This window comes from Channa argus, chromosome 14, assembly GCF_033026475.1.
Source record: "Channa argus isolate prfri chromosome 14, Channa argus male v1.0, whole genome shotgun sequence".
NCBI lineage: Eukaryota > Metazoa > Chordata > Actinopteri > Anabantiformes > Channidae > Channa > Channa argus.
The window spans coordinates 11970737-11997705 of NC_090210.1; the positions used below are offsets into that span (position 1 = coordinate 11970737).

A 26969-nucleotide genomic window follows, 5' to 3' on the forward strand; every position below is an offset into this window, starting at 1 on the left:
TGGAAATAAAATTTTTAAGTAAACAAAGTGGAACAGTCAACCTTACATGGCCATTTATGGGGTGTTGATTATGTTAATGATCAAATCTCATGGGTGTGTAACTCTCTGTCAACAGGTGTCAGTGATCCAACAACAATGATGAAGTCTGTGCCGTTAAGAAAGTTTGGTGAATCTTGCATCAAACATTCGTTTGAGACAGACTCACAAAGAAAAGGGGAGAAATTTGAAGAATATGAAAAAATGCGTGTTTATGTTCTTGAAACAATATATTCTAATTTCCAGGGTGGTAAAACACAATTATTAAAAAAATGTCACTGCCATGACTAACTTCTTGTCTATAAAATAAGCCTTTCTTTCACCGACAGTTAACAGTTTAGTCATGTTTAAGGAGTATTGGTTCCATCTTTGGTTCCACTACTGACAATTAAACAATCAGCGACTGCTTGACTGCAGTGTGAGAGCTGCTTATTGCTAAGCTAATCAAACAGCTAACTGCATATTTCTCTGTACGTTCAACTCGAATATTTGGCTCCAGCAATCGTTATTTGCCAATTACGTTGATTGGTGTGGGAAGTATAGTGAGGCATGACTGTTCTCTGCATGTGTGTGTTTCCTGATTACAGAAAGCCGCATGCATTACCATACAGTCAGGATTTGGAAAGCTTAGTAGTGTCTGTAAACATGATTGCTTTTCCTGCTGTGTTACACCAAAATCCCAATCGTCAACTTTAAAATAACATGCTTATTTGGCAACTGCAAAAAATAGTTATTAGTCGGATACTGAAAATAAAGTCTTGTTACACTGAGGTAATCTTTAATTCTGCAAGTTTCCTTTATTTTTTGTCCTTTCGTCTTATTCCATGAGTTCAGGGTCACCACAGCGGGTCATTGTCCGCATGTTGATTTGGCAGTTTTTACGCCGGATGCCCTTCCTGACGCAACCCTCCCCAATTTCTACCGGGCTTGGACTGGCACTGCACAGCTGGGGATGGGAATGGGCTGTTAGGGGTTGAGTGTCTTGCCCAGATACACTTCAGCATATAGCTGGGCCCGGGGATCAAACCACTGACCTTGTGGTCCGTGGATGACTGCCTCATTGATAAAGTTTTCTAGAAGCTGAGGTATCAAATAATAAAATTAACAATGCTAACTCAGCGCATTTTGAAAGTTCAGTGTAATCTACCTGACCAACAAAGTGCAATGTGTCCTTATCTGTCACCCCACCTAATATGTCAACAGTCTGTCTTGTCTTCACAGCACACAGTTGGGATTAACATGTGGATACTAGCTTATGAACACAGCTCATGCCTCACTTGTTGTTTTTTACACATAGGAGCCGGATGTGAATTCTGCTTTGCATACACCACATCAAACACGTGCTTTTGAGCACTGGGAATATGAATTACATGATGATGTCAATAATAACAGACTTTAAAGATTCATCATCATATCATTAATCTTTACCTACCGTCATTATACGTGGTGCTGTGTAAAACACTTATCTGCAATATAACGTTAATGTATTACCCCCTGTTTGCTTTTATCATGTCTGTATATTCCTGTCTGTCTGGGTTTAAATGATTTTTAGCTTTTTCTCACACACACACACACACACACTGGTGTTTCTATGTATTTTAGTGATTTTATCTACAGGACAGTGAGCAGTGGACATCCTGAACATTGGGGTAGAATAACACAGGTTTCGGGAGCTTGCAGAGGGAAAGAGCCCCACCCCCCGACATTCATTCATACACATACACACACACACACACACACACACACACACACACACACTCATGTTCTACTCGCTCCCACTGGTCCTTTCAACCATTATCTCATGTTGTCATCTCCCCCTTTCAAGATAAGGGGATCCTGTAGCAAAGCCATAAGACTTCTTCACCCCCCTCCACACACACACATGCACATACAGAAGGCCAGTGTTCTCCCCCGGGGGGCTGACCAAATGAGAGGAGACAGGGTGAAGGAAACCCTGGGTAGGGAACAAGTAGATGAAACAGGTGAGATGACCTCACTCCTCACCTTTTGTCTCAGGTCTGTGTTCTTTGGAATATTCTGTTAATTTGACATTGTGGCACATAGCACCTTCAGATGGGTATCAGTTATTTATTTATCTATTTGTTTGTTTTGGTGTGTAATAAATTGTTTTGGACCTAATTTTTCTGATTACTGGTTATATCATGAAGCATATCATCAATCTGAAATTATCCTTCTAGTAATCCACTACACATTCTGTAGTTCTGTGCAAAGTACATTAGTAAACCAAGCACAACTAAGTTAAAGTTAAACACTATAGAACCTCTTTAAGGTCTCGCATGATAAACTGGAAGTGTTTGCTGTCATACACTGCCACCATGTGGAAAGGTAGATTCACTGCAAAAGGATGGAGGTGTGAACAGTAACGACATCACTAAGACCACATTAAGTAATAAAAACTGTATATAATCTATGAACATAGAGAGTTAAGTTGCAAATACTCATCAACTGTAGTAAACTAATTTAAAGGGGGGGGGAAGTATTATAAAATAATAAAAAGTATTATTGTGTATTATAAAATCACTATTATTATTGTGTATTATTGTTTAAAATCATTGTGTAATTTTTTTTTACAATTAAAGCACTATTAAAATTACTTAAAAGTATAGTCAGCAAATTTAATAATTTTAAAATATCTAAAGTACTCATTTTGCAGATGCCTCTATTCAGTGTCCAGTTGTTGTATTTGTTTAATGTTTTAAATTTTGGATCCATCACTATTGATAAATTAACAATTAGACTTCATGTTAATGCTCTAATCTGCAAAGCTGTTAAATAAATGTACTGAAGTCAAAAGTATTATATTTCTTTCTCACTCAAGTTTCTAACCCACTGTAAAAAGCAGTGAAGTATGCAACACGGTAAAGTAAATGTCCCTTAAATTTGTATTTAAAACTCTATGATTATGTGAGTATTTTTGTAATTTTAAAACGTTCTTATTTTATTTAGTGTTTACCACCAAATATTAAAACAGAATTTGAACAGGACGCATGGGAACTCAGCTAGCGGTTCGGGTGGAGCTAGTTGAGCTAATTAATCCTAATACTGTAACACTGAATCAGCCTCCAGGGGCTTCTTCTGTCAACTGGTTCAATTTCCTGCCACTTCCTGCAGGCACCTCCTACATAGATTTCATGGTGCTTTTAGAGGGAAACACACACCCACATAAACACACCTGGGCCTGGCCTATAGAACTGTCTTCATCCAGATTGAGTCAGTGATCGGCTCAATATGCAGTTTGTGTTACACTCTTTGTGTAGTTTTGAGTGTGTATTGAAGGGTCTCCGCGTACACTCTGCATGTATCACACTGTATATATGGAGGTCTAGAATTGGCTATGGGAGTGAGACAGGACAGTGCTCATTAATTTATTTGCATGTGTGTGTGTGTAAAATACCACTATTTAGCATCCACATTAGAACAAACACTGTCTGTCTCTAGAAGACATGTCCATGGACCTGACATTTACAATTCACAACTTCACACTCACATTTGCGTCCTTCTATACATGTAAGGAGACATGTGAGTGATATATTGTATTTTCTAACAATTACCACCACATATACATAAATGTCCTAATGCTAAACTAAACCTGAGTCTAACATTATCCCAGTATCAACACCAAAGTTGCGAGAACTGTCTCAAATGTCCTGAAAATGTCCTCACAACAATGGCGTCAAATTAAAATTTGCAACTATATTAAAATTATGTATACACACATATATACATAAATACACACAAACTGAAGTATTTGGTTATTTTTCAAACTTCACTAGACTGTACCAACAAGGCTAAGTTTAAATTAATATCAGAAAATATCTCTGAGGAATCATTTTATTATTATTATCATTAGTATTAGTAGTATTGGCCTAAGCATTAAGACCTCTTGCAACAAAACTTGAAACTTAGGGGCCTATTTCTCTTGATCGTTGCTGAGATGTTTCTACACCCTGATTAAAGTCCACCTGTGGTAAATTAATTCATTGGACATGATTTGGAAAGGAATAAAGAGCTAGAAAGCAGTTCAAGGAGAAAACAGGGGAACTGTTCTGTGTGAGGGAACTAGACTGGAGGTAATAAGTTAAAATAGGAGACAAGTATGTAGATAGTTGGACAGTTGTATTTTTCTCACCTTACACTGGGAGAAATGCTGCTTTTGTTCAAGGCTTGGAGACAGATCTGTGCGCCAGCTAGCTGTCAGAGAGATTGTATTGTTGTAATTCTTGGTAATTAGTTAAACGAGCTCCGATGTTTGGCAGAATAGGTTTTTATAATACTAGTTATCAAGGGTATACAGGCAGACACACACATATACACACCTTTTCCACAATCATGCTGACATGAAGTGGTCGTACCTGCCTAGTAGTAGTCTGTTATGTGTGGTTTATAAAGAGGTTTGAATGCAGCTTTTTTTGGTCTGCTTCACCATCCAGTAAAATTAATACTAGAATTCAGTCTTTTTAATATTCCACACTGCATCAGCAAGCAGAACAACTGTCATGGGGTCCTTAAAAGCAAATCAAAGTTTTTACGGCCTTCAGAAAGCCTGCCTGGAAACCTTCCTCTGTAATATCTTTCATTCCACCTGAGTAAAAATGCTGCCATTTTATAATTTTGATAATTAATTTATGGAGGAGCATGGTGCACTAAAACCAAAACCAAGCCAGAGGTTAGTTGACAAATCACTGTCAACATGCCAAACTATGATAGTGAACATGCAACAGCTGGACACAAACAGACAATGGAAGGATGGGACCTTCTGGGAACAGACGGTTAATGAAGAACGTAGTAGATATATCAGTGATAGTACACTGGGATTCAAAGTCACTGCTACAGTTAGCCTGGGAACAACGAGGGCATCAAATATTCAATTCAATCATTCAATTCCATCCAGTGTTTGAAATATTTCAGGACAGATCACTGTGGTGGACAGAGTAAGTTGTACTATGTCTTTCAGGACGAGACAATTGTTGTGAAGAACTGCTGAGTGTCTGTCACACAGTGGTCAGGACATGCACGAGCATGACGTTTCTGAATGGACAAGAACTGTTGATTTTGGAGACAACTCTGGTGCCACCCGCTGGGCAAACTTCTACTCTTCGTTTTAATGGTGGCTTCTGTTACACAGGCACTAACTATTAGCTTTTTTGTCCATGTGTGACAGAGAGTACTATTATTAATTGACAAATGTTAACTGTTACTTGTAATTGTCTAACATTGCTGCACAGGGGTTAAGTGGCCTTTTTATGGGAACTCTGATTTTCATATCAAACACAGTAGCAGTAAACCTGACATGTACCAATATTATAAATCATGTATAGGTAAATTCACATAAATTAAAGATGATTTTTTTATCAAAACCTGTGATCTGTTTTATTTATTTCTATTCTGTTTTGTTGACAAGTAAACTCTCCGTTGTCTCCATTGTGGGCTTTTAATCTGCCCTGTTCTGCTAAAATGTTCAAATTAAAGCTTCCTGTTAAATATCTAAAGCTTATCTATTGACTTCGACTGTGAAGAACTGAAGTTAATAAATTCTGGTCCTGAGGATGGTTCACTGTGATCGGGTGGTGGACCTGTGACATTGGAAACAAGTCATGACTGAGGACTCTTCCCTTGTTCTGTTTTCAGTGTCCCACACTAGTTCTAATAATGGAGTATTAGGTGTCGGCGGTAGATTAACACGAGTCAGCAGAATGACTCACAAGAGCGGGATCATTATTCTCATCCAACTGTCAGCAAGAAAGTCAATAGGTGGATTTAAACAAATAATGAATCATTTCTTTACTCACGGCTGAATTCGTCTGAAACACAGTAACCACTGCTATTCATGTTGTGGTCTTCTCATCCTGTTGGAATCAGGGTTTTTTCTTCTTCTTCTTCATGAGGGACACATGAAAGACAAATAATTATTCCAACAGTTATAGCAGCAGATCGGCTGCTTGAATAAGATAGGAGCAGAGTGGTGGTTAGTAACAGTAGCTGATGAACAGCTGGTATTATACAACACGTACAAACAGGAGCCATATGTGACTAGTTTACAGCAGATTCTCTTCTTAACCTTTTCCAACATGAAAGCAGCAGCTCAGGTGGTACAGTTAGTGAAATAAACATGTTACTAAAAAATGTATGATACCGGGTGTAGCCACTTTAAAACATACAATATACAATAACAATCACTGTTTATACCTCCTTTAACCATCCTTTAACTCTGGGACAATGCAGAATTTTGACCTCAGTAAAATGTTGAACAGAAGTATATTTGCCTACTGTAAGTGCAGTTTTGAGGTACTGGTACTTAACTTGAGTATTTCCATTTACTTTACTACAGCAGTTCAAAGGAAAGAATTTACTTTCTACTCCACCGTGAAATGTGAAAGTTATAAATAAGAGTTACTGCAGATTAAGGTTTGACAAAAAATGTATCTAACCATTCAGACATTTCAAGTTGTTAGCAGCTCCAACAATAACTTTTTCATTCAGATGTTTCCATTTAACCCACTGAATCTCAAGCAGCTAAGACTATAGCTCCATGTTGATCAGCAACAACAATCAAATTCTCTGAATCATTACAACAATCTATGTCATATACACATATACATACACTGGAGACATTTACATACAGAACTGGTATTTTTTACTTTTGACACTTCCGTTGAGAAGTTTAATTGATTTTTTCTTTTAAGAAATCCTTTTAGATCGTTAAATAAACACTTCATTTAAACATATACTGTATATGTGAAGAAATCCCCCATTACTGTCCGGTTTGATGTCCATGTCTCCATCATGCCCTGGTTTATTTTTACTGGCTGGACCACCGTTAAGATCTGTTAGTTGAATAACAGCAGCAATATCTTTTTATCTGTTTAAAAAGACTATATGACAAGTAGAAATCCTGCATTTGAAATGTTACTTTAAAACAGCCTGTATTTAAATAAAGGCAATGCAGCAGAATGGACCCGACATAATATTAGCTTATTCCCACATATGAAGACCGAACACCGCGCGTCATCACGCATCCTGAACCTGTGTGTGGCCTCGTTAAATCAGATATAACCAACAACAGAGCTTCTCCACAATAACCACACGTGTCTGTGCTTTTCTAATCCCTGGTCGTTGACTTTTGGTCACTCTCACAGTTTCTGAGCCGTGCGCCTTCACGTTCTGATGCCAGCGGCTAAACGTTCCACCGTCTCCATGGTGAAGGAAGGTTTTATATCACTTTGGCATTTTCCAAAAAATAAAAAATAAAAAATAAAGCTCCTGTCGCCATATTTATCCCCAAATCATCCACCATACATTTTGAACATTTAATGCTTTCAATTGTTTCTTCAAATCACTTCACCTCTGTTGACACAACTTTCCCGGGACAATCCGCACATTCTTACTCAATAATATTTATTTCACAACGAGAAGACGTCAGGTGTGTGCTTTTCCTTAACGTTTGACGTAATACATTTAAATTAATTCATTATTTCTTGAGTACTTAAAACGTTTTAAAAGAACTTTTGTAGATCAGGTGTGATATTAAGACACGTAACTACCTGCGTAGTCTGGCCAGCAGGTGCTCCCAGCTGTGGGGTTCAAAAAAAGCCATGGAGCCAACAGTAGTCACTTTTAGTAAAGTTTGCATCTGCGCTTTTCTTTTTCTCGAGCAATGAAACAGTGGTTGTCACAGCAGAAGTTTATCATGTGATCTTTCTCAATGCTTTGAGCAGCTTTTTGCAGTGGAAGCCAATGGAGTCCAGGTGCAAATGGGGAATATTAAAGGGCCGCAGTTCTTATATCGCCACTGATTACGTCACAATTCTGTTTCCAGGTCTTTTACTGAAGCACGTGCACAACCGTGCGTGGGGAGGTTGGGGAGATGAAAAAAAAAGTTATTTTTAAATGATAAAAGGAGTAAAATATATTTTTTTCATTACCATAATATTCAATGCACAATCAGCTATTACAAATATTTCCTCATCATAAACGAATTCAAGATTATTAGTTTATCAAGGTTGTACTATTATTATTTTCATTATTTTCTTTTTTTTTTTTTGTTACTTCTAATGATGACATTTGTACTAGCTGAATGAGCAATGCTTTAGGTTTAGGGTTAGGTTTACATGCCTTTATATGCAGTTTCAATGTACAGTAAGGGTTTTTTAGGAAAATAATGAAAATTATATTAGTGCAAAATGCCTCATCCTACTTGATATTATGTCATATGAATTATATAAAAATTAGCTTTCATTCTTTTCTGAGGAACATTTGTATAAGCATCAAATATTATTTTGATGAAAACAATTCTTTGTTTACTATTTTTGCAATTTTAAAATAAGGGTGTTCTAAGTTTTGCACTGGTTCTCTAGTTGCTGAATACATGTGACATCATCAGACATCATCAGCAGGAATATGTAGCGGCTGCAGTCCCCCATTGTTTTAGTGCAATGTTAGACAGTGGTCTCAGAGTTGACACTTCCACTTCATCTGTACATACTTTAAAATTTTGTGGAAATCATAGTGTCTACCCATTTTTGAAAAAACAAAAGAAAGTTAGTGTGTTTTTCTACACTCTGTCCAGTTCAACTCTGCAATTCTGTAAATTGTTGTCTCCTTAAGGTCTGACATAAATAAATGTTTTTTGCTGAGCTGATTTTGATGGCACCTTGCTGCATTTCATTATCACAATTGCTGCCAATGTTATCATCCCATAAACTGGCCATTTTCCAGTCAGATTTCAGGAGGTACCTGACTTTATCAAACTGACCCAACAGAGAGATTAGTTTGGGAACCACTTTTTTAATGAATATGTTAAAGGAAAGAGTTTTCTCATCAGGCTGGGATATTGTTCAAGCATCCCAGTTGCCCTGCAGGATTAGAATTCACAATACTGGAAGAATGTGTCATCTTGTGCAATGTGTCATCTTCGGGGCAGGTTTGAAACAATGGGAGGTTGGATAAAATCGCAATGTGAATGCAACAATGCAGCACCACATCTTCTTATCCTGTCCAGCATTAACTACATGAACACTAAGAAACCAAAGGTTCCAAAGAAACCTTCATCAATAGAAACTAGGGTACGTTCATGGAACTGTAAAACTCAAAGGTGCTAAACTTCTTTGGCTCAGTCATATTTTTCAGTAAAAGGTTTACAATTATGGAACATGATATCTCTGGATCAAAAATTACAAAGGGAACGCACAGTTATTACTGCAAATCTTAAACAATGGCTGAAACAACAGTGATGTAAAGACCTACAGTATATAAACAGCATCAGTTTCTAAGTTATAACAATGTTTAGCTGCATTGTCAATGAAAGAAAAGGAAAATACAATTTTTTTATAAAGAAACAGGAACAACTAGAATGTGCTTTCAACTTACAAGTTGAAAGGACAATAAAATTCAGGATTAGGATTTTCAGGCACAACCCTAAAAGCAACTGAATTGATGTGCTTCATTCAGAGATGTGACTCTGCTGCTTCTGTCTGCGGCTGTTTTTTGCTCTGTTCAAAGAATAAAAAAATAGACTTATTTTCTTCAAAGTGGTTTTGGATGTTCTGATTAAAGAAATGTCAAAATCAGAGAACAATAGTTCATAGATATGAACTTACTTTCCAATAGTGTACTGTTTTGAACATAATGAATTTTATTTAGGACAATTAGTTTAACTTTTCTTTAAGCAAAAAAACAATAATAACAGAATGTGACTTTCTTGACACTAAGTTAAGCTAACTTAGATTATGTAAGGTGATGAAAGACGAGCATTTTCTTGAAGTTATGCATTGGTAAGATGGCGAATCATCACTCTTTTTATACATTTAGGAAATTAAAAAGCTAAATGTATATTATTCAACTCTCTTACATAAACATGTAGCTCAAGTCCTTTTGAATCAAATGTGGTTTTATAATTATAACCTAAAATCACAAACTTTTCTTCTCTTCTGGTTGTAACTGGACTATAGATCTAGATCATTCCCCTTGATCAAACACCAATGTAACACCAACTTTTGTCAAAAGCTGCAGGTATGCAGGCAAGGTGAGTTTAGGGAGAGCAGATGTGTGCCAGGCGTTTTCAGGTTTGGGCCAAGACATCGATAAAACTCCCTATGTTTTTATAAAATCTGGCAAGAAGAAGTCATAAATCAGCAAAAGTGTCCAAAGTGAAGTTTTATTGTTTAGAAAATAAAAAATAAAATACAGACTTGGAATTTAAGACCTTAAGGATTCACAGGGACCCAGTGCAATGTTCTATTTTTAGTTGTTTTTTTTAATAATAATAATAATAATAATAATAATAATAATAATAATAACCATAAATTTTATTTATAGGTGCCTTTCATGACACTCAAGGTTGCCATACAGATAAAAGCTAAATAGAAAAATAAAATACAATAAAAGTCATATAAACCGTAAAGATGACCAAACAGATAACAACAAAATAAAAGAATTACAATAAAAGATAATAAAATACAATAGAAAAAAAATTACACATAGACAACTGTCACAGCATCAATCATCAACGTCATCTGTACATACATCTTTGCAGGCCAGCTACTCATATAGAGGATGAACGTCTGAACAAATACGACAAGACTGTGAGCCCGTATGGCAGCAGTGTGAGTTGTGAGGGAGGTTGATGCTACGAAGATGGAAGCAGGCTGACCGTGTGATGTTGTTACTGTGGGAAGCAAAGGATAGTGTGCCGTCGAGGATGACACCCAAACTCTTAACCTGCGTGAAGGGAGAGATAGAGGAACTGTCAAAAAATATTTTAAAGCTGTCAGTTTTGGTTAAAGTAGATTTAGTGCCGATAAGTAACATGAGAAATGTGACCAAGAGAGAGTGTGTAAATGACAAAAAGCAGGGGCTCACCTGTGGTGACTGGGAGGGACTGCGATGTAAATGATTCTAACTGAATGAACTGAGTTTTAAAAAATATAATGCTGGTGAACCATCAGTTGCAGCCCCTTTGGCAAGTCTCGGCCACTTTGGCTACTCTAAACGTTACGTGGCTGTGTTTCGGTCACCTGCTGTTATTCATTAAAGCTGCATTGTTTGTTTTGGAGTCTTGCAGGTATCCTGGATTCCAAACACCTGGAGGCTGGCAGTTGAAATTCTGCCAAGTCTCTCCCTCTTTCTTGTTTAGTAGCCAGCTACAGCAGCCATGTTGACCACCAACCCGTTTTTGATTCTTTGTTTGCTCTACTCCAATTACCTGGAATAAAGTTGTTTGGTTGGGTTGCGTCGGCCTGATTTGTCTGTGTTGCTGACCTTGAGCCGGGTCATAACATGTTGAGGGCTTGTCCGTAGATTTGGTTCCCTGATCTTTTTGTTTTTCAGTGGTGTGCTGTTTATCATGGGCTGTTTGTTGGGTTTCTAAAGCTGCTCCTAATTTGGTCAGTATAGTTTCTGAGTGCATATTGATTGATTAATTATTATTTTCTTTTTAGTGACTTCTCAGGTTAGTGTTGTTGAGAAAAAGCTAGAGAGTGAACCAGCTGGACTGAGTTATTGGTCCTTCCATGGGTTCACTTATTTGTTTCTTTGTCTTTTTTATTTTTGAGGTAATCCTGGATGGAGATATATTTCTCTGATGGGGGAAAGCACTTCAGGGCCTTGGCTGTATGGCTATGGTTTACTGAAGTTATGCTTTTAAAGCTGCCCTGAGCCTGGGTTAGGAAGATATTTAAGCTTTGTGTAAAGTAGGCAGGTACCAGGGGTTGCTTTCTTTTAATTGTGCACTCAGGGTAGGTGTTGGGTATAAGCGCAGTGTCCTTCATCCTAAAACTTTTTTTTTTATATTATGCAGCTTTTGGTTGTCATGTGTTGTGTATCTTGACTTTGTATGTGGGCTAAATCTCTGAGTTTTGGTGGTTGTATTACAGGTGGTACATTAACTATTATCCCTTCAGGACCGTGTTTGTGGGGTAGTACTCTGTGCTACATTGGTAGTCTTACTTTTGGTAGTGTGGCTTTGGTAGCTTTTAGGTAGGGAGAGCATGTTGCTGCTGTGATTAGAGTGGACACTGTGGTGTTTGTGCATACGTGTTTGGTGTTCTCCTCTTGGAGGACTTTACGTAGTTTACATTTTAGGATGACCGAAACAATTCATCATGGCTACATTTTGATGCATTTATGAACTGATCAAGCAACTCCTAACAAAAGATCAGCTCCTAAAACCTATTATGAAATTGAGATTACCAGTAGTGGAAAAACATAGTAATAAAGATAAACTCCAGTGACCTCTGGTACATTTACACCTACATCAAACACCAGAATCTGTTCTTGAGTTTAGGTTAAGAGAATTTGCATTACAAGAACTGCAAATGCAAGATTCACCGGGAGCGGCAAGATAAAAGACCAACAAATGCTATTAGAAGATGAACATTTTCTTAAAGAAATGAAATTTAAACAGGCTGCTCTGTTGGCCTCTGCCAATCCTGAACCATCTGGGTTTGATGTAGACATGTGAATGTGTTGCAAGAGGAAGCTGCAAGAAGCTTTCTCGGCTTTAAGAAGCATTAAAGACAGTTAAAAGTGCCATGTTGGAAGCTTATGAGTTAGTTCCTGAAGCCTATCGCCAGTGCTTTAGAGGCCTTAATAATGGTAATAAACAAACCTATGTTGAGTTTGCTATGGAAAAGGGGTCTGTTTTAAGACTGTTTTCAGTTGGTAAGGCAGTTGACCATGGACCACAAGGTCAGTGGTTCAATCCCCGCTCCCGGCTACAAGTCGAAGTGTCCTTGGGCAAGACACTGAACCCCAAGTTGCTCCTGGTGGGTCAGGTGAGCACCTTGCATGGCAGCCACTGCCATCGGTGTGTGAGTGTGTGAGTGAAAGGGTGAATGGGAAGCTACATTGTAAAGCGCTTTGGATAAAAGCGCTATAGAAGCGACTATTTACCATTTACCAAGATGGTGCAACTCTCAAAGGTAGAATCTAAAAAAGACCTAAGGCAGCTTATTTTGCTGGAAGAATGAAAAAACATGTTTTTTTTGTACAAGTCTCAATGAGCAAAAAAGCATCGACAACTGATATAGCCGCTGTTCTAGCAGATTAATTTTTACTGACACATAAAACAAACTTTGACAAAGGTCAGGATGAGCAGAAAGGAAAACCTAGAGGTTGCTCCTCAAACCCCAATAACTGGTGTTCATTCTGTATCTGACTAAAAAGAGTGTTTCTACAGACGAATCTTGTTTCTATTGCAAAACAACTGATAAGCTTGTCGCTCAGTGTCCTGTGTTAAGTAAAAAGCAAACATCCTCCAAGCCTGTAGCTTTAATATAGACAGGGAAAACTCCTGTCTTGACTTAAACTAGGGAGAATTTGACTATAAAAAGTGAGTTAAAAGGATCTTCACCGTTCCTTATAGATGGTTTTGTCTCAGAAAACTGATCCTGAGACTAGATATCCTATTAAATTCTGGAGAGATACTGGAGCTTTTCAGTCATCTTACAGGATCTTCTTCAGTTTGCTGACTCTTTCCATATACTGTATTCTTAACCTCCAGACCCAACTAATGTCTGGTGATGTTGCTGTGGCTCTCTGTCCCCACATTCCTATTGAAGGTGTGCGCTTCATTCTTGGAAATTATTTGGCTAGTGGCAGAGTACTCGTTGCTCCTAAAGTTGTTTCTATGCCCATAATGTCTGAAGGTCCAGCTAACCTTGAGCAGCAGTATCCAGATACATTTTACTGTATGTGTCGCAACCCATGCCATGACCAGAGTCCAGAGTCCTGAGCCAGACGTTTCCCCTCCTGATACACATGTAGCTAGTGGTGATGTGCTGCCACTTGGCAAAACCTTTCCCTCTCATGAACAAAGAAAGGATAGTACCGTGTCTCCTCTCTTTGATGATGTTGTTTCAGAGCATGGCAGTTAGCACTTGCTTAGTAAGACGACTCTGGTTCTGCCACTGTAATTACCACTAATATTGTATAAAATCATAGTAATGAGGACAAAGGAAATAAATGATTTGCATTTATTATATCTGTCACTCACTGTGGAGGATTTGCACTTTTGACCTTGTTTTGGACAAAATCTCTGAAGTAATTTAAAAGACAACATCAGTGAGTCCAGGTTTAGTCACTGGATTATTGTTACCAATGCAATAGAATATGCTGAGTAAAATTACAATAAAATGTGAAAGTAATGATGAAATGTTACTAGTAGTCTAATATTAAAACATGTAAAATTAAAGTAAATTCAAAGAAAACATGAGGTGATTTAAAAAAATGTGGTAGCATAATGTGTCCAGATACAATAACGGTAAGATAAACCAGTTTAAGCATATTTCTCCCTGCCATAGTCTTAAGTCAGATTTCCCAGCAAATGTGACTCTCTGAAGCTACACACACCCACACACAACAAGCTGAAAAGCACCCTGTGGTTCGACAGCTGTTGATCAGATTCAGCATAGAAATATTCCATGCTGACCTGTATACACCACAACATTAATACCAACAGATGTGGTAATGGCTGAGTGTGGTTATCTCAGAAGTAAACCCTACTTGGAAGGTATAAAACTTAAGTACAAAAGGAATTCACACTGTTAGTGCCACAAATTTGCTTTAAGATGGTATTGGAAAAAATGCAGGATCTTTAATATATTTATACATTTTACATGGAAATGTGATGGTTCACCACTTTCCATAGCTTGAGCAGAATGGTTTCCAGACCTATTTAGCACCACAGCACCAGAGAAGGAGTTTGGGATGTGAAAGATGCCATAGCAAAGTAAATCCAACATGAGATCTCATGTCATGTCCTACTTCTCTCCTAAACAGAAATGAGACATGCTAAGACTTTATATCTGAAGACTGAATCATGTCAACTGCACTTCTTCTTCTTGGTTAGAAAATTTTCGCTGTCCAGTTGACGTGATTCAATCTTCAGATAACCAAACCTGGATGTACAAGAATCTTTAGACATATTAAAGACTTGAGGGAAATTTTAGGCATTTTCTCCATCCTTTCAGAAATGGCTCCCGAGTACTCTCCTTACCACTTTAATTATTTATTATTTTAATTAACAATTATTTATCTCTCTCTTAAGCCGTTTTGTCCATATTGCCAAACCTGCCCAAGGTAGACAACTCCACAAATCCCTGATGAGTCATTGGAGTCATTCCACAAAAACTGTTCAAAATGCACCTTTTTAATCATAACCAAACATAGAATTTTCAATTTTAAAGCACTAAGACAATGTTAGACCTGCACTGAAACACGTCTTGCAAGCTCAGGCCCTGTAATTTGTAATTGTTCATTTTTTCCCCCTTGGAAAAGTAGTGCTGTGAAAACGTATTTGCCCCCTTCCTGATTTTTATTTTTTGGCACATTTGTCACACAGTTTCAGACCATCAAATAAATTTTAATATTTTACAAAGATAACCAGAGTAAATACAAAATACATTTTTTTTAAATGAATGATCTCATGTAAGGAAAAAAAGCTGTCCAGAACTTGACTGGCCCTCTGAAAAAGTAACTGCCCATTAAACCTAATAAAGGGTTGTGTCATTCTTGGAATTTTTACAGACTCTTCTTTGAGAAATTGATTTCATTCAGTGACATTGGAGGGTTTTTGAGCATAAGCGGCCTGTTTAAGCATCTCATTCTAATTTAAGTCTGGACTATTGACCAGGCCAGTCCAAAAACTTAAGGCCTTGCCTCAGTGAACACAGAACATTTAACCATCCAGGTTGTGTGAACAGGACAACTCTTGGTATTCGAGAAGTTTTATTTTTTCTTTTTTTTTTTCAGCATTTCTTACAACAATACAGACGTCACAGAATACATAGTTTTACAAACACAAAGCTCACCAACACCTTGGCTGCTGTTGCTGCTGTAGAGAGAAAGGGAGGAAAATGTCGAGGTCTTTTTCTAGAAACCTCGCTCATCTGTTATAGCTTAGAAAGAACCTGCCCTCCGGGGGTTGCCATTCTGGGACCTCTTTGCAGCATAGCAGTATGAGAACAATGGAAAAAAATATTTCTTTTGAGACACATAGTGGGGGGTAAAAACAAAGCGTGTCTGGACTATGGTCTGAGCATTTTGTTGTTCCAACAGAGAGGAAGGAAAAAATGGAGGTTAAAAGAGTCTCAGTTGGACACCGTTTCAACTAAAGAGCAGTTTAGTTGTTCTGCTTGTTTGCAGGAAATCTGGGGCAATAGGAATCTCTCCAGTACTCTTCAGAAAAATTACACCACCTAAATCTCGACCATCTAGTCTTCGGTATTTATTATTATTATTTTTTTTAATTCCTGTACAGTGAAATAAAACTTTTAACGGCTCTTCAAATGATCTTTTCTTGTTAAAAATACAGAAGGCTTCTTTTATTCCAGCCATTTTTTCCCCAAATATCATTCCCACACCCTTCCAACTAAAAACAGGACTTATATACTTCTATGTGTGTCTGCTGACGGTAGTGTGTGCAAGTGTTTGTGTCTTTGTATACATATGTGTGTGTGTCTGAACTCTGTCATTTACACCCAACATTGTAAACATACATAGACCTATATTACATGTGCTTGCACCGCATGTTGGAGGGGGGAGAAATTTTGGTTTACTTCACTAGAACAGCACAAAAGAGGGAAGAGGGGAGGGCACGCAAGAAAGAGAAGAAGAGGTGGTGGTGGAGAAGTTTCAAGCTCCTTGTCAAGGTGGAGGTTATTCCCAGTTTGGTCGAAAGCTCAGTTTTAGTGGCCCTTTTTTAAATTATCTTAAGCAACAGTGCATGATTTCTCTTTTTCCTGCGGGAATAGTGGACAAAAACAAAACAAAAAGGAGCTTTCTGCTAAGTCTTCAGGGTAGAGTCTGTTGTCCAGCACCACTGAAATGTCAAAGAAGAGCTATACGGGGAAAAACAGAAGTCTTTATATTTTGTATTTGGACATTCCCTTCAGGTTCAGGCCTAATAGCGTCTAGTTACCAGCACTCAGCGAGGCTTAGCTGGGTGCTTGGGGGTCTCCATTCCTTCAGTGGACAATACTGCATGTTACATGTAGAGAGAATCACGTTAGTGAGGAACAGCAACCAAGCTTTTTGAGCAGTGCTATAGGTCTCTGTGTTTTACTTTATATTTTTGTGGGACAGCCGGAGAGGCATTGAGTGCAGCTCAGCCAGTTATTCAAGCCAGTCTTACCCTCCTCAAAGAGGCAGCGAGGTCTCACAGACAGCTGTCTTTGTCTCTGTATGCTCATAGAGGGATTGGAACAACGATCCAGGCTGCCAAAGAGACACAGAGAGAAAACAAAGAGCGACCGACGAGAAGGGCAATGAAATCCAAGATGGAGGGAGGAATGAACTGGAAGGATGAGGAGGCGGGGGATCTGTTCTTTACAAGTAGACACGCCTCAGGTCTCCGGGTGAGGTGATGGTGTTGCACTGTGGGCACAGCTTCTTGTTCCCCTGTGAAAGACAGAGAGAGGCAAAAGTGAGTTTCCTTCAAGACCAATAAAGGTAATGTCTAAGCCATTCACATATGTATTCATTCACCCACTTAAGATCATAGTTCTGTCTGTCGTAGCTTTAGTGGGCTCAAGAATTACAACCTGACGATTGTGTGCCTCTGCCAACTAGTTTCAGCTTACATGCAAGTTTCTCCCGATGCATATTCTAATCAGTTCATCCGTGTCTTAAAGTGGACATGTGTGTCAGGTGTAATGATATTCACTCCAAAAGTACCTGAGATACTGCATTGATTAAAATGAAACAGATATGAGATTAGAAAAAAATCTAATCAGTTCATCTTGAGTCTAATTGTGAGTGTTCGTGTAGAATTTGAAGTAATTCCCTCCTGATACTGAGAAAAGGACGTCCATTCGTCCTTTCACAAGAAAAGGACGAATGGACAACAGAAAACTGGTTAACACAATTATTCAATGTTTGTTTTTCAGTCAAAGCCATATTTATACAACCATCTGGTTTATGGTAGTTGTGAGCATGACTATTTTTTTCATTGTTTCTACGTAGAAAAATAAGCAGTTGGCATATGAAAATAATTAGTGAAAGACTCGCTGTACGGCCTTAGACAGTCCGCCCTGTATTGGTGGTTAAGAGACCTGGTGATGTAGAAGCCTGAACAAAATGAAACTACGCTTCAACACTTGACAGGTAAGCCAAAATAGTTAGCTACTGCTACCTCACATCTGAAGCTGCCTGTTGGCTGATGAGTACAATCTCAGAACTGCTTTGATAATGTGCCATCTGCAGTAAAAGTGATATACAAGGTGATAATATGCAACACATGGCTGACAGTGTAACATCATTGTGACTGGGTGGTTGCCACCATTGTTCTCCACCTTTCTGACTCTTTACCACTGTCTCTACCAGTCAGCTTGTTCCTTTCTTCTGTTGGCTGCAGGCGCTCTCCTGCTGACAGGGATTTTATGTTGCTTATTTGCAGTTAAACAAAGCCTGTTTTACATACAACCTCTGGACAATTTCAGGAGAAATCAGCCCTGGACACTGTCAACCACAACACCTTGTGCCGTTTAATCACTAACTGCTACGAACATGTTAGCTTACATCCAATTAAGGCTGGAAGTCATTAAAAGCTGTATCTGGTGCACTTAAAGCACTAACTGTTGTACCACATGTTCTGTTAGACACTGAGACACTTAGACACAGTCACAGTCCCAAACAAGGCAGGACCCTTTAGCAGTCAGCAGACTCCCCATCAGCAGCAGACACAGGGATCAGTGACAGTGACCGATTTCATGTTCATTCTTTTATTCTCTTACAGTATTTAAACTAAAGTAAACTGAACTGTTTACTGAGCAAATGTAAATTGCACCACATTCCTCTAACTTCAATGGAACAAGCTCTTGCTTTAATTATATTGTGGAGAGACTTCATGTTAGTCTGTAAAACAGATATTAGCAGATAAGACTGGCCTATTTTTGGGGGGGGAGGAATTAATATAATTGAATTATTATACTGAAATATAAATATAAATATGAAATATAAATAAAAATATAATTATTATTATATTTTTATTATATAAAAATAATATAAAATATAAATAGATAGATTAATAGACAAAAAATAATAATTATTATGTGCAGCCCTATCGTTATTAACAATTCTGATATTCATTATTCATTATTCCTAACATCATTTGATTTTTAACAATTTTGTATGCACAGGACCTGCCTTAACAAATATTCCATGATGCTTCTGAGATTACAACTGCTCCGGCAATAGTGAAACACATATTCTTCATTTGTAAATCAGTCTAATCTGCGAGGCTTACTAATTGTATGTCATTATTCATTTAGTAATTTCAACTCTGTATGTGCATGTGTGTCTGGTGCTGTAATCATGCTACAAGTGTATTACATTAAATGAAACTAATGGTGGGGAACTTCTGGTAAGTAACTGTTGCTCTGCTTGTGTCACAACTGAGAACTTCAGGAGCCATTGGAGGTGGGACGAAGCTTCAGGGAGAAAAGGTGAATAGGAAACAGGAAAAGTGCAACGAGGTGAGAGAAAACATTTTTGAAAAAATTTGTGGAGGGGATAACAGCAAAGAAATCAGAGAAAACCAATCAAGAATCTGTTTATCCTCCCAGCAGCGGGAACACCGTTTCCCTCTGCGCTCCATTTACCACATTAGCACCAGCTAATTACACACTACTGAATATATTAGACTACTAATAACCAAAAAGACCACTGTGGTGTGTGTGCCTGAGGCACAATGTAGAACTCATTGGAAGTCAGAGTTGACCACTGTATTCCAACAAGCCTTTTGGGAACCATTCCTTCTAAGCTTTCCCCTACTGGAAACTGGAAGTGTGTGCATTGCCTGGATAGTGTGTGTGTGTGTGTGTGTGTGTGTGTGTGTGTGTCTGTGTATGTTTGTGTCTGTGTATGTGTGTGCAGTAAAGGAACGGGTCATTTGGGAAATATTTCATTTTAGTTCCTTCCTATGGGGCACAGATCCAGAAAAAAACTCACTGACTATGAGATGAGGCTGAAATAACTGCGTATCATGAGGAGCTGCCTTGCAGCATGGAGGAGTGTGTGTGTGTGTGTGTGTAAATTAACAAGTGTGTGAGTTTGTAGGTACCAGAGTCCTGAGCCAGCATTCTTCACAATGGACGTGCCAGCACTGGATTGAGGTGAGCGGCATCGTGTAGGAGTCCTAACAAGAAAAGAGAGAAGAAGAATACATGACATCACATTCAGAGTAAACACACACAAGCCACTGAACAACAACCAGAACGACATTGTACATTCCCTGACCAACCAACGACATCAAACCACTAACCATAGAACGACACAGCCAGCAGCCACAGAACCACTGAGCAAGGCAGCATGGGGAGCAATGAACCGGCAACCTGCAGGTCACACACACACACACGCACAGACATGACAGCGGGCAAGCAACGAGCAGAAACGGAGGGAAGCAAGCAGAAGGGGGGAGAAGATGAAGGCGAGAGCCACGAGTGAACCCAAACTGATGGGCGCTCATTTCTTTTCTGAAAAGAACAGAGCAATGAGGGAGGAGGTGGAGGGGAGCATGGGAGGAAGGGGAGCAGAGGAGGGAGGGAGTGCCTTACCCTCCGTAGGGGCTGTGGGAGGAACCTCTTTATGCCGCTGCCGTAGCCACCAATCACAAGGCCTCTGTACAGGCAGTACAGACCGAGGGGGAGGGACTTAGGCTGCCTCTCTCCGACCTCATTGGCCAGTGGCCGGGGCCCTGGCCACGCCCCTAGGCTCTTGATCTCCATGCCTGACTGGAGAGCAGGCTTCCTCTGCGGAAGGAGGGGGGTGGGGAAAGGAGAGTGGGGGGCGAAAGGTGGCAGCTAATCATAGACCGGAGCTTTTATTGAGAATGTGCACATACATACACACGCACACAAAATAGTGCAACAATGAACACACGTGCAACCCACAGTTGTCACAGTGTGTGCTGATGACAGCGAGTCAGCCAACAACAAGGCCTGGAAACGACTTTGAGGTGCTCAAGCAACTATGCTACCTTTCAATTTATATACTTCTATACTTTTAAAACAAATATAATGACATTTCAGAATTTAAGTATCGCATTTGTGAAAGGTTGGACACGGGAAAGTTTTGAAGGGCCATTTTCACTGCTGGAACACACAAACAGGAAAGCACTAAAGGTGGAACGATGAGTGTCCATAGCCCTCATTCACCACCAAAATTTAGTTAGTTAGCAAAGGTTAGTTCGGAGCCTATGCCTAATCTAAAACAAGTTCTTCACATTTCAACAACCAAAGAACCGGCCCTTGGCTAGGAAAAGCAGTTTGACAACCTAGAAGTGATTAAGTCAGTGGCTTGGAGTAGGCTTATTGTTACCAACAAGAGCAACTAAAGCTGTGTAAAACAGTTTCTTAAGAGGTTTTTGAGCTGAACTGACTCAGAACTGGCAGAACTAGAACCTACTTAGCATTGGTAGAAAATAACTAATTGTAATGATGCTGAATGGTAAGTCTTTATTTCCTTTTTTTAGATACTCCACGGAGATTTCTTCACATTTAAAAACTTGGATTTGACCCATATGTAGGACAGACACTCAGAAGATGCTGGTCTCTCTTCATTTGATATAAAACACTTTCTGTCCATGGTGAGTCTTTTAATGAAAATGTTCACTGAAAGCTTTGCTTTGGAGGGGACAACAGCCAAACACTTTGTCTTAGATTACTTGTTTACATCAGCTGTTTTACTTTCAGATAACTGGGTTACATTACAGATATGAATTGAAGTATTTCAACACTAAGTGTTTTCACTGCTTTCATTTCAAATACCTTTTTGTTCCAGTTACAATCTTTATCTCGTAAGTGTCCATTAATATTACTAGTTTCACTTTTTGAAATATTACAGGAATAAATGCAATAGCAGAACTGCTTTTTATATTCTCGACAAGACAAAAGTTGAATATTACTTCCTTAAGTGACCAGCAGGTGGGGGTAGAATTCCACTGATATGACCAAACCACACCATGAGCTCACTTTAAGACGAGGAAAGTGGAATGGATAACTTAAGCAAACACTTCTTTTCCACTTCCATACAACTACCTGATAATAGTCAGGTTATGAACCATAAAAATATTCCAAAATATAAAAAAATAGGTAAAGACTAGAAAAGCAGTGAAGTTAATATGATTTAGTCACTGATGAATCAAAGTGTTGGAGCTATAATGGAAATCTTCAGCTTCTGTCCATGTTGCAACTACTGAGACTAATCTGATGTTTTTTTGATCAGAAATCGACAGTTTAAAGGCAGAGACAGATTACATGTTAGACCTTTTTGTTTGTACAAAAGTTTGTGTTTCTCTGAATTCCTACGTGTGTGTGTGTGTCTCTAACAGAGAGGGAGAGATGAGGGACAGTGACAGATGAGCAGAGAAGAGCTGTGTGTCCATAGGGCAGTGAGTGATCGATCGCCGTGCCTTGCACTTCGTGTCACCTTGGGCACCCAGCGACCTTTAGGAAGCACAGGCGTCGGTAATTACCTGCTTCTCAAACACACACATACACACACACAATACCAACGCTGTACTGTCCACAAGCTTGAAGGATGACAGGTACTTGACACAAAGTGTGGAGCACCAACACTGATGGGGGTGCAGGTACAGTCACATTTCAAGCATCTGATGAACACGAATATTGACAATTCTGCCGGGTATTGTCACAGAACCACATGTGGTGCACATTAATCGTTGTGCATGTCGAATCAATCATCTGTATGGGTTGGGGAGTATCTTTTCACTTAAAAACGCACTACTGCTCGCCCCATTTTGGTGTGCCTACTTCTGTGCAGATTTAAAACCCTGCCTTTCCTGAGGGTATTATTTATGTGTCATATGAAGCTAATGGGTTCAAAGAGGATAAAGGAAGATGATATTAACACAACATACTGAGGTATAACAGTCTTGCAAAGCCATGCAAAAGCAGAAATAACAGCACACACAACAACAGCACTAAAATAGTGAAAAAGCTAATTAAACATCCAGATACTGAGGGAAAATAAATATACAAATTCCAACATGCACAGATATCAAGCATACAACAAAATACACAAACATTATTTCATACGAGTGTCACCCAGAGCTAGATAACACAGAACATATATTTTACAGGCCTGTTGCATGAAGAATAATATATGTAATAGGAACAGTTTCCAGTTGAGCAAGAATGCTTGTGAAGGCGTTTTACATTCTTTATTTTTAAATAATATCAATAATAATAATAATAATAATGATAATAATAATGACCTGAAACTTAATCCAGTACTTAATCCAAAGTAATGACTGTAAACACTAAAGCCATTCTACCAAAAAATAATTAAAGCAGAAATATGAGATTTGAAAATGGCTAATTAAAATTCCTGACCCTAAACCTATGGAGTTTTGGTGGAAAGATCTGAAGCAGGCAGTTCATGCAAGACAGCCAAAGCTGTTAAAGCTGTTCTATGAAGAGAAAGTTGGTGTGCAGGGCTGATAAACACTGGAAACGTCTAGTTTCAGTTATTGTTGCAAGAAAAACACATGATCCAAGAGCCACAGATGCATATAGTTCTGCAACACACATATATTTTAGATAGGAATTTGTTTCTAATAAATGAATAAAAGTATAATTTTGTACAGTTTGTTAAGTTGGGTGTCCTCAGAGTCAGGATGTCAGAATTCCAGTGCACGTCTGAAAGGGGTTTAAGATTTGCCCAGAGTGAGTATGAATCTTTCATCAGAATCTACCAACTTGGCTGAAATTGCATCTTGTTCTGAGGTAAGCTAAGGTAACAGTCTCACAGACACTAAAACCAGTAGTGCATTTGTAAATTACTTGTTAAGAGTCAGAGCAGTAGTTGTTTTAACTTGGTAATTATGTTAAATCACACTTCCACAGGAAGGATTGTAATGGAGCTAAATGAAGTTTTAGAAATGCCAAGTTAAGAATCTTCTGGCAGAGGTACAATAGCTAGATTTTATGCTTGCTGTGAGCAAAAACAACATTCATATCAAAAGTTAAACTCACCATACAAATGAGACACTTGTATCGGTCTCCTCTCAGTATCTGCTTCTCTAGCTCTCTGATTCGAGCCTTCAGAGCCTCCATGGTGGTAGCTGTGGACTCTTCCTCTGTTACCCTGAGAGAAAGTGAGAAAAAGAGCTATTTGGTTTGGACATAATACAATATAAGTCCACATTATTTGGGGCAACTGTGGCGAAGGAGGGTTGTGATCCAAGTGCTGCTGGTTCGATCCTCGGCTCCTCTGGTTACGTGTCGAAGTGTCCTTGAGCAAGATATTGAACCCCAACATAGTTGCTCCCAGTGAGTGTAGGCTATTGTGTATAGCAAGCTCCCCTCATCGGTGTGTGAGTGTTTGTGTGAGATTATGAGTGCGAATGGATGAATGAGAAGCAGTGTAAATTGCTTTGAGTATCAACAGGGAGAAAAGCGCTATATAAATGCGGAGCATTTATTTACCACCGACAAAACTAAAGCCACAAATGTTACGCCCACTGGTTGATAACTGTGGGAAGAGTTAATTACACAGCAGTGTTTTTCAGGTCATCTGAAAACTTTAGGTTGTTATTTTATACTGACACATATAAATAATTTGTGTCTAAAAGATGCTTATTTGGTGGCAACAGGATTTTCTTTAAATGAGGAAAAAAAGTAGTTTCGCCTCTTATTTGAAAGGCCTTTTCAGTTCTAACACAAGCATTGAGTTATTAAAGCACATTACAGTTTGATAAAACCGTCTGTTGATCTTTTGTATTCGAACTAATTGGTAGTTGATGTCAATACTGTCATAGGCAGAGTCTAAATATGGACCGTTCTCTTCACCGACTTCATGCATAGTCTTCCTGCAGCTAAATAAACACGGATCTTCAAAGCATCCCACCTTTGTTCCTCTGGGTCTCTCCAACACAGTATTAGGACTTCTTTCTATTTAACGCGGCCATATCTTGCCACGGATTTACAATTTTTATCCCCTTCTGGTCTTATGTCCATTCTCCACATAACTTCATGGTTTCCATACATCACACATCCATCAATTTATTTCCTTGCCTCTGTGTTTTATTCCTCTTCTTTGTGCGCCCTTTACTCTGTCTCTCCTCCAACTCCCTGCTTCCACCATCCTTGCTTCCTGCCTACAAGCAGCTTTTGATGAATGTGTACCATGATAACAGAAAATGTGCATTTAACACTGTGCGACAGCATATGAAGCAGCCATAACTAAATCAATACAGTCAATGCAGAGACCGCAAGGCTGATGCTGATGCTGATGATTTGGTGCAGGGAGACGAGGCAGCATGAGTTAGCTGGTGTTTACTGTGGCCATCCACTCCTTCTCATTGAGATGCAATAATGTGTGAGTGTGTGTGTGTGTGTTATGGTGATGTGGTAATTTTGCACCCCGATAGCTAACTAATCCATAGTAATGATCTGGATGGGGAAGGACAAGAGCACAGAGAGAAAGGAAGGTGACAGCATAGGACAACAATAAGTGGCTGTGTCTATGTGGGGCCTGGGATATGGCCCCATTTGCTTCATTTTAAATAAGCAGAGGGAAAGGAAACAAGTAATAATTTTCTCAGATTTCTTCAAAGAGCTTGGTTTCTGTAGATTTATCTTTTGCTGTATGCTATAGCAGCTGTTTTACTCTTATTCATTTAATTCTCATCTTCAAACAAGCTCATTAAAATAAATTGGACATTAACTAAAATTGAAGGTTGAATTAAAATTAAACACTTCTGGTTTGCTTGCCCAACAGCAGACTTTCAACCTAAAACACTCCAGTATTATGTGAACTGTGTGTTAGAGAAGCCAACTGGCAATCTTATCAACGGAGCTATATTATCTTCCAATCTTACAGTCTAACTTGGTTTAAAAATATAGCAAGATTGCATAAATTGTCAGAAAGGCCCTACCCCCAGCCTTCTGAAATGTAGTCCCACCAGTTTAGGTATAAGTGACAGCAATACAAGCGACACAAATTTAGTGAAATTACGATTTTGTCCCTAAAAAGAAAATTCAAAGGCATTATCATTGTTTATTATCAATTAGGTAAAAAGTAATGTTACCCACACCCTGGTTCCAACTTCGCCAAAGTCTATTGTTTAAACTAACCGAGCAGAAAGACATAAATCACGATGACGACAGAACTACATATCTCTAAAAGATAATTGACAGTAATGAAAATAGTCATCACCGCAGCCCTAAATATGGTATTTTATTGCTTTGAGCTGGGTGATTTTTATACACATTAATAACAAAAGTGTAATGTAAACTTTTTAGGTATTATCCTTTAAACAATGAAACAGAAAGTGATCCTTGTAGAGATTCACATAGCTATTCACAGAGAAATTTGATGTCAGGAACAGCCACAGTGCAGAATTACTAAGTGTGGTCTGGACTCATCTAGCTCAGAACAGTCCAGAAGGTTGACTGATTTTCATTACAGAGTCTGAAAGTCCTCAGGTTGAAGGACATCCTTTCCAAACACCAAGGCATCCTGCATTTAAGACTTTAGCAGAAGGTTCTGATTCCTTCATAAGCTCTCTGGGAAAAGTTGACCCACTTTAGCTCCTCCCTGCAACTCCATCATCATCCTCTGTCCATAAAGACCTATTGGGACTCTTAGCCTGACTCATCACTCCGTGCCCTATAAACATCTTTACCCTCGTCTCTTATTAGTTCTGAGCTTGTAAAAAGCCATTTAGCCTTGATTAGCCTGCTATCTTATAAAGCAGCAGTGGACTCTGGGCAGGACGGGACTGAATAGGGTTGTCCCTCAAAAAAGGCTGTCTCTTTCTTTTAAGAGCTCCAGTAAATCCCTCTGTTGCTCAGTTGACCACAAAAATGTCCCGAGGCATTCTCTTTCCTAGTCTGAAGCAGGTTAAAGAATGGAGATGCAAAAATGTTCTTTAAAGATTATCCTTTTCTCCA

At 38.7% G+C, this 26969-nt stretch overlaps 1 protein-coding gene across 7 annotated transcripts in view; it reads right to left on the minus strand.

The window, feature by feature from the left end:
- Positions 1-15763: 15763 nt before the first annotated feature.
- rnf220a (ring finger protein 220a) overlaps positions 15764-26969 on the minus strand; it is a 152742-nt gene continuing 141536 nt past the window's right edge. For 3 of the 7 annotated variants that reach the window (XM_067473890.1, XM_067473889.1, XM_067473891.1), the window contains 4 exons: positions 24048-24159; positions 20607-20801; positions 20114-20188; positions 15764-17451 (listed from right to left, as the gene is read on the minus strand). In XM_067473890.1, the coding sequence (XP_067329991.1) occupies positions 17380-17451; positions 20114-20188; positions 20607-20801; positions 24048-24159 (454 nt within the window). In that variant the 3' untranslated portion in view covers positions 15764-17379. The other 4 variants (XM_067473896.1, XM_067473892.1, XM_067473894.1 and 1 more) reach the window with 2 other exon arrangements.